This window comes from Fopius arisanus, unplaced genomic scaffold (genome assembly GCF_000806365.1).
Source record: "Fopius arisanus strain USDA-PBARC FA_bdor unplaced genomic scaffold, ASM80636v1 scaffold00124, whole genome shotgun sequence".
Lineage (NCBI taxonomy): Eukaryota > Metazoa > Arthropoda > Insecta > Hymenoptera > Braconidae > Fopius > Fopius arisanus.
The window spans coordinates 239,610-248,584 of record NW_011887863.1 but is presented as its reverse complement, the minus strand read 5'-3'; the positions used below and the strand labels follow the sequence as shown (position 1 = coordinate 248,584).

Genomic DNA, 8,975 nt, shown 5'->3' with positions numbered 1-8,975 from the left:
GTGGAAAAATATAGAGGGAATATCTCTCCTCTGGTAATTTATAACAAAAAAAATATTCGGGCACTCCGTAATTTTTCTCTGACTTAAATTCTCTCTTGCGAATTACGGAGGCTTTATAGAATTCTCAAAGAATTTGTATTCTTTTAAGAATTTAATAACAGTGATGGAATATTTTACTTGGTGCTCGAAAATATTTTTCATTCTGATATCGAACTTATTGTTTTCCCGTCGGCTCCCATCGAGCGCATAAAAGCGGATGCATTTACTCCCATTGTACTCTTTCATGTAATGTTGGATTATGACGCCACCCTGTCATAAGCAGATGCTGATCCGATTCCCTGTCCACGGTAGATCTCCCTAATCGCGTTCAATTGCCGTAAAAGCGGTTTTGAGCAATCGACGAACCAAAAAAATCAGAAAAAAAAAAAACTGAACGGAGGAAAAAAAAAGATAAACTGAAGTTGTTGAGGCCGAGTACTCTTTTATATACCCTTTTTCACCAATCGGAAACTTTCGGAAAACAGAGATGTAAAAAATGGTGTGCAATTTTTTCAGTCAATTTTTACGGGATTTTAACTGAAACACAAATTTGTGGAATTATTCGACTCACGTTTTTATTTTCGGGGGTAAAATAACAGAGGAAAATTCAGACTTTAGCGATGGATTATGTGGCAGGCGTTATAACGGCACTGATGCTTCTCACAAACGTCAGTCCTATGAAAACACCCCGATTTTTACCTGGCAACCGAATTTCTACTCGCAATTGTCGAATTATTTCCACGTGAAAAAATCAGGAGCACCCATTTTAATTCCTCATTCATTTTTTTCTATTTTTCGTCAAATTTATTAACTAACAACGAGTACAACTATAATATTTAATTATTGGCCGCTTCGTAGCTGTCTTTCTTGCTGACTTTAATTTATTTTTTTTTTCATTACAGGTGAAAATCTGGTTTCAAAATCACCGATACAAGTGCAAAAGACAAGCGAAGGAGAAGGCGATGGCAGAGCAAAACGCCCAAAATCAGGTAACAAATGAAAAATAAATTAAAAACAATTATCTTATTGAGAATCATTTGAACATTCAATAAATCACGGATTCAGCCGTGAGAAATCATTGAAAAATGTCCCGTCAATTTGTCATCGTCAAAAAAGACTAGATCCTAGATTTGCCAAATGATTCCTCAATGAACCCTCAATCAGTAAATCGCTTTTTATCTATTTCTACGCATCAAGAAGCAAGACGATAATCAATATAAAAACCGAATACGAATTGAACTTCTCCGTCGAAGAAAAAATCTTCAATCATGATATGCGCGATCACGTCTGCAGTAAATCCCCGATTACCTTGCGCTTTCCCTCCGAAATAAAATGATAAAACAGTCCCCAGAAATTCTCCAATAAAATTCTCGCACCGGTACCTGCATAAAAATGCCAAACACAAAACATCGGTAAAACATTAATGCACCGTTAATATGATGGAAGAAATGAGGGGTAAAATGCGATAACGATCACAGACGTTTGAATGGATTTTATTTGTATCGAAAAAAGTGTCGCGTTTTGATCGTTTGGGGTATTAACGATGAAAAAGGGAAGAAAAACATTTCTGTCCATTGAAACGGCAGGAAAAAGGTATCTTGAGACCGATCGTAACGCTCGGTCCCCCATAATTTACTTGTTAGACCTCCAAACACTGTTTTGCCTTAGGGCAAAGAGAGAAAATAGCCGGCCCTTTCTAATGGAGAGAATAATACAACCTCGATTACAATTCGTATACCGGACGACCTTTGTTTACGCCGCACGGCACGTTTTATCTTGATCGTGATCAACGATACGTGCAATTGCCGATCTCCGCCTCTATCCGAGTGGGCGGTACCTTTGGGAGGGTGAACAATTGTAAACATTTACACCCTTGTTATTGTAGTTGAAAAATCAGGTAATTGAGTTAGGCAAATCCAGAGTGAAGTGACGGCCTTTCGAGGGCGTCGATTTCACCTTTGATTTTACCTTTTATCAGCTCAAAACATATTTCATATATTTATATATATTTATATATTATTATATATTATTATATATTGAAATATCTGATTATTTATCAGTGAATATTCATTGGATTATTTAATCTTCGAAATTATCACGGATATGACACAATTTGATTGAATTTGTGAATAAATCGATTAATTGTTGGAAATATCTCGATTTCACGTATTTTTTACTCAATATTTTTTTTCTTTCATTTCTCCCTTTTACTCTCGACTTTTTCCCCGCTGTTCTCGTGTGCAGTGGTGGGAGGGTGAAAAAAATGTGAAATAAAAAAAAGAATCTCAAGCGTTGTGCGAGGCAAGCGAGCACGAACGAACGGTAACTTGACGTACCTAGATGAGGAAGAGAGAAGTATCCAGAGGAGTTGTGTCGTGAGAGGGATGGGGATGAAGAGAGGAAAGGGGATGAGGAATCGGCCTCTCGAGAGAGCCTACGCCATCTTGCACCGGGTACAGTCACGCTCAACACCTGACCGTCATTTGGGGTTTAATTATTTTTTCATTATCCGATTGTTTTAATTATATCAACTATCCAAGATTGGTATGAACCCCACAAAGATCATATTATAATCTCATCTCCCTCAAGATATCATTTTCACTCAACTCATTTATTCTTCATTCCACTCATTTATTTGTTCATTAATTTATTCAATTTCGTTAAAAAAAGTCATTGAAATATATATATATTTGAAATAATTTTTATATATCTCCCCGGTCATATACAAGATATATTCAGAATAGGAGTTGGGTATATTTAAAATATTATTTTCGCAAAATATATATATCAGTTATAATTTTTCGATTATATATTTTCCCATGCGGGTAGGCGAGTCGAGAGTCGAATTAAATTAATCGAAATGCAATTTCGATTGGCATTCGTTGAATTATGCAGGCAACGTAAACTTTTCGGGAGACTGATAATCATTTTGTTTGAATATAAAATATGATGGTCGTGATAGATTGTGATGATTATGATTCCGGCGGATATGGAACCCGCGGTTATCCATTTCAAGTGACTAAAGTGATTGTGACGCGTGTGATGTGACGCGTGACGCGCGCGTACGATAATTTTTACTCGTCACATGTAACGTTTAACGTAATCATCATCACTTTATCAGGCGTCAAGTGGATTTACCCATTCATATACTTACGTGACCGATCTCGTGCTATTGCCCATTAACTCGCCAATATATTTTCCCTCGTCTAATCGTTTTTAACGATGAGCGAGCGCTTTGAAAATTCTCGTATTCATTTTTCAAAGGGAATATATTATTCAAATTGCCTGCAACACGGTAAATCGGTTATTTGCTTTCGAATAAATCACCATCGGCAATTGGTGAAGATGTGGAAGGGGTACAAGGATTTATAAAAAAATGGTGGATCAGTGGTAAATTTTTCATGTTTTTGCCATACCAAAAGCAGAAATTATTCAGGAAATTATTCAGAAAAATTCGGGTTAAATTTTTAGTGTATTTATATAATTTATTTATGTGAAATTTTTATTTAATTAAACTTTAGATAGTCCACAATATTTCCACAGAATTCGCAATTCAGTGCTAAGTCATGAGTCCATTAGTTTTTTCAAAAATTCCGTTTGCAATCGATTATCCACTCGTCTGAATTCTTCGCGTTCTTTCATGAAGAGAAAAAAATACCGAATAATGATGATTGAATGGCCCATGGAAAAATATCTGTCAATTATATCCAGGTATGTCGCATTCCATCAGAAAAACGATATCTCGATTACAATTTTGGAATTATGATTTTTAAAATGCATGAAAAAGAGAGAGTAATTTTAATGAAAGAAAAAAAAAATTCTCTGCACGGGATATCTGATATTCTGAGAAAAATAGTGAAAATAGTGGAAAGTACATGGTACTCAAGGCTTCGGGTACAAGTGAGTTGTTATTAGAGCGGACAGCAGGAGCCCTGAGATCGAAGAGGAATGTCATGTACTCGATGTTGATACAGCTGAGTGGTCCACCGGGTTTCCATACAGGTACGAGAGTTGGTCGTCTACTGGCTTCTGTTTGGCATACCGTTGTGTCCAACGGCAATTCCTCTGATCCTCAACGAAAAATAAGAGATAAAAATATTCGAGTAAGAGATGAGAAAAAAAAAAAATAAAAAATATATACCCACTGGATGGATGACGGTAGCTATTTCCCTACTTAGGATATTCATAATGAGACGAATCGTTCGTACTTGAACGAGACAATCTCCGTCGCATCTCTATCGTACGTGTATTTCTCTTCGTATATAGATTTTATGTACCCGTGCGCCCACGTTTTGTTTACTCTGCATATACTCGCTGCCATGGGGAAAACGTTTCTCCTGCTATTTATTTTTTTTTTTCTTCGTATCTTTGTCATTCCGAATCTTGTGTGATTCAATATTCCGAGAGTTTCGTCAATCTCGGGAGGATATACGGTAGCCCTGATTTGAATGAAAATATTTTAACCATTCATTTTTTCATTCAAATGGTCGATTTTTACATTATAGAGTATCTCTGGAAATTTAATGGAAATCCATGGTAGCGGAAAAGCTTTTGATTAATCAACAAATTGTTTACCAGAATGATATTTATGTAGTTAAAAATTATTTACTCGCATGGTTAAAATACGATATGATAAATGTAAAGTGGTGTTTGTTTAATTCAAATGGAATTTTTCCACGGAAATTTAAATACTTTTTCTTTTTGCAAATCAAGCAAAAATCGGAAAATCTGTATCGAACATATTCATCGCGTCAACATGTATCGAAATCCCCGTACGTCACATTCAGAGGATGGGTACATGCTATCGGGAATTTTTTAATGTACGCAAATATCTCCCTCCACATACACGACCAGAAGTGCTCCTGTTCTTTACAATTGTTATTCCATTTTAACGATGAAAAATAATTCAATTCCCCCAAACGAGGCTTCACACAGTCAACAAAAAGTATTAAAATTGGGATTAAATGTTCATTAACAGTTAAGTGATGTACTTGAGAATGAAAAATCGAGTTGATAGAAATATTTCCAAATATGCATTCGTTAACAATAAACGAATTGTTAACAATAACTGACCCATCATTACATATTTTTCCATGTCATCACAGCAGTTGTAAATTTCTGTCCAACGAATGAACAAAAGAAAAATATTATCCGAGTAATTCTTATCCTACGAAAAAAGAGGAAAAATAATTTTAAACAATTTTTCAGGACTAATTTTTTAACAGTATAATCTTACAGATTAATAATCAGTGATAGAAGACACGTTATCACGTTCGTTCTCTTTAATAACGAATTTAATTTGATTCTAGAGCGCGAGTTCTCCCCGACGGGTAGCTGTACCAGTCCTGGTGAAAGATGGAAAACCATGTGGAAGTGGTGGAGGTGGGGGTAACGAGGGAAGTCGTGGGGGCCCTAGTGCGGCCCTAGCGAGTCCAGCGCCCCACATGACCGCGGCCTCTAGTCCCCATGGGACTCATCACGGGGCCAGTGTTTCCCATCACTCGTTAGCCGGTGTCAGTCATGTTATGTCGTCCAGTCAGAGCCTCCAGCACTGTTCTTACACGAGAACCGGTGGACAGCAGGCGATGCAGCAACAACAGCAGGCCCAGTGCGGGGCCTATTTACCACTCCAGGGTAGGGCCTGGTAGTGCGCGCCATCCGCGGCAGGGGCAGCGGCCTACGCTAATCCCTCCGTCGCCGGCCCGTGGGCCCTCGCCGCGGATCCAACTGCATGGTACACTATTCCAGATGAAAGCCCTTGAAATTAAATTAAAGATTTATTATTTTGTCGTTGAGTGGTTTCCGGTTCGTTTTTTTTTTGCCGTTGACATTTCACGAAATTCTATTGCTAATGATTCTACTCGGCCCTGAATATTTTTATTTTATTTTTTATTGAAGAACTTATTTGTAAACGATTTGAGAGGAATTCAATTTTTGTTCAGAGTGAAATGACATTTTTTTTTTATCGGGTGAATTGATTATTAATCATGAGTTTTCATTTTGAAATTTTTATTTGGTGGGGAGAGATGATTTTATTTTTTAAGAAATTTTATATACAATCGTATCCATTTTTTTTAATAATCAAAGGGGCAAACTCTAGTCTTGAATTTGGAGTCTATCATTTTCAGAGAAGATTATAAATTGATTTCTGTGGATATTTCCTGATGACATGCATAATAAGTTATCAAAATATGGAGACGAGGATTTTGAGGTGAAAAATTGGCGCAGAGTTCTGTGAAATGTCTCACTCTGTCTTTGATATCTCGAGCTGTTGAGATAGAGCCATGAATTTATTTGCACATGACAACATGGAACACTCTCAAAACCTGCAAGAGTCAATTTGCAATTAACCTTATTTAATTACAGGAGCCAATATCGCAGGAGTAAATGAACCAAAGAGGTCAATAAAATTTTTAGCAAATTCTCTTTTCACTCCTTTCACTTTTCACTCAACGACAAATTTCTCTCACAAAGTGTACATAGTTTTAAAATCCCAGATTAAAATTTTTCTATGATAAAAAAATGGAAAGAATTAGCACTCTGAGCCACGGAGGGACTCGATTTACGAGAACATGAGCCAAATCGATGAATGATTTTGTAAAAATCAGTCGTGACTTTGACTCAAAGTTTCACCTTACAAATTGAGAATAGGAAATTCCTATTAAAGGCGCCAGAGGAATATCTCGGGCTAAGAATTTTCCCAGTGACAAAATCTGAGATATAAAATAATAACTGAAAAGTGTACATAAACCCTCGTATCCCCACGCGAGAATAGTGTTGAATCCTCAATTCGATTCCCTCACCAACGGTTTTCATTTTGAACGGTGCGGTGTTATTATAAATAATGTAACGTTTTAGAGAAGAAAATTATTATTGATATTAATATAAACAAATGATCCAATTTACCGTCAGAATTGAATCAATTTAAAGTGAATGAAAATGCACACACAAGAAATAATTGAATGATAGTGGGTAGATTTTGAGGGTGAGCAAGGGATGATAAGATCAGTAGAGATTATTATAAAGTTTTGTAAATAATAAAGAAAAAAAGAGATATTAATAAAAACGATACTAATACAGTCTCGAGTTGATTAAAAAATTGTCGAATCGACGTACTTGACCTTTTTATTCATGTCCTTGAATTCAATTGGAGGTAATGCTAAATTTTTATCGCAAATTTCACTGAATACCAATAAAACTGAGAATGTTTCATTATATCTCTAGCTGTTTCATATCAAATGCACGACTTGCCGGCTTTTGCCAGTGCCATGGTAACACCCCCCTTGAATTTCATTCCTCTTATTCTGTCACGGCAATCCAACTACGATTAATACTCAACCGGTAAGCCGATCTCAGAGAATAAATTCAACGATTATTCCTGCTGAGTCATAAAGATTAATTGTTTTTTTTCTCAAAAAGTATATCAAATATGTAAAAATCCTCATTTTCGTATCCATCCGTTTTGTTATAATAATTTTTCCACTTTGCACGTGTTATTATGATTATTATTGTAATGATTATTATTATTATTATTAATTGTTGGTGTTATCGTTATTATTATGATGAATTTATTTTATCGTATTTTGACGTAAAACAGAATATATGATATGTAATTATTTGCATAGAAGGGAAGGGCTTGACCGGTAGATAGTGAAATTATTTGAATTCCTCGAGTGAGTTTATAATTCTAAACACCGAGGTCCAGTTTAATGGCGAGAGGAGGATAACAATAACTACAGGGGGGGGAGATAAACTCGAAAACTTGCGTACGAGTGTATGTGCGGTTGATGACATACGAGGGTGGTGCCTGAGAATGACAGGAACTCCACCAAACGACGTTCACTGGTCACTCTTATACACGTATCCTATATCCTCAACCCATCCCATTTCTCTCCCCCTTGTCCACCCAAAAATATCACAACCTAGGGTGTGAGATCTGACGATGGGTTCTCGAGCCCACCATTATCATATTTATTAACTGGACCCAGTACAGCCCTTTATATATACACCGTTTTCCCAAACTATATGGTGGATAATATTAATACGTGTAGTTGACAGCAGCACGTGCCCAACTCGGGGCACCATTTGCTCCAGTTATGTGATTACGATGTGACATATTTTGATTTATTGATCAAGTGTTTTATCAGTCGTAGAAACAACAATCCGGAATCATCCGGAAATTTTCTCGAATTTTTCATTCTCACAGAAATATTTAATAAAAATTATATTTCCATAATTCCAGAGTTAAATGTGATGGTAGAAAATTTTACGGAGCTGTTCCATCATTATTTGAAATCGCGGAATTTTTCCGCGGTATTCCGTAATTTTTATAAAATATTTATGTCCATGTGGAGTGGGAAAAAAATGAGGTAAATGAGTTTTCAAATTTTTTGGGGAAGATTACCATTCTCGCTTGCAGATTGGTAATCATGTAAATGATTAAATAATTTATATTGATTAATTAATTATTCATTTTTCTTGAATATTTCGCTCCGCCATGCAAATATACTTTTTAAAAACAGTTGTGAGAAGCAGGACGACATGTCCTCAATTCGTCATGGATCGTTGTAAATTCATGGAGGGCGTCACCCAAAATTTCACCGTCGCCACAACCCCTTCAGGATCAAGGTCCCCATGAATACGAGGACAAAATCACGAGGGAGTCGATTCTCAGATGATCTTAGACGCTCCAAGGAGCCAGAGGATGCTAATATCCCCATTATCAATTCACAGCCCCTCCAAGGTCCACCCTTTTTCTGTTGTACACCATATTTATCACTGACTCCTGAAAACTGTCATAGAACCACCTGAAGACACGGGATCCAATAAAAAATCATCACAAAACAAAAGGGAGGAAATATTTCCCTCAAAAAAATGCCCCAAAAAATCTGTCCAAAATATTTATAATATTTGTTTAATTCTCCATATTTTTCGAA

At 36.3% G+C, this 8,975-nt stretch overlaps 1 protein-coding gene across 1 annotated transcript in view; it reads left to right on the top strand.

Annotated features, from left to right (window-relative positions):
• Positions 1-6,025, top strand: part of LOC105271812 (homeobox protein Nkx-2.4) — a 15,167-nt gene extending 9,142 nt beyond the window's left edge. The window contains exons 3-4 of the mRNA XM_011313572.1: positions 942-1,028; positions 5,349-6,025. Of these exons, the coding sequence (XP_011311874.1) occupies positions 942-1,028; positions 5,349-5,687 (426 nt within the window). The 3' untranslated portion in view covers positions 5,688-6,025. The remainder of the gene's footprint in view (positions 1-941; positions 1,029-5,348) is intronic.
• The last annotated feature ends 2,950 nt before the right edge of the window (positions 6,026-8,975 follow it).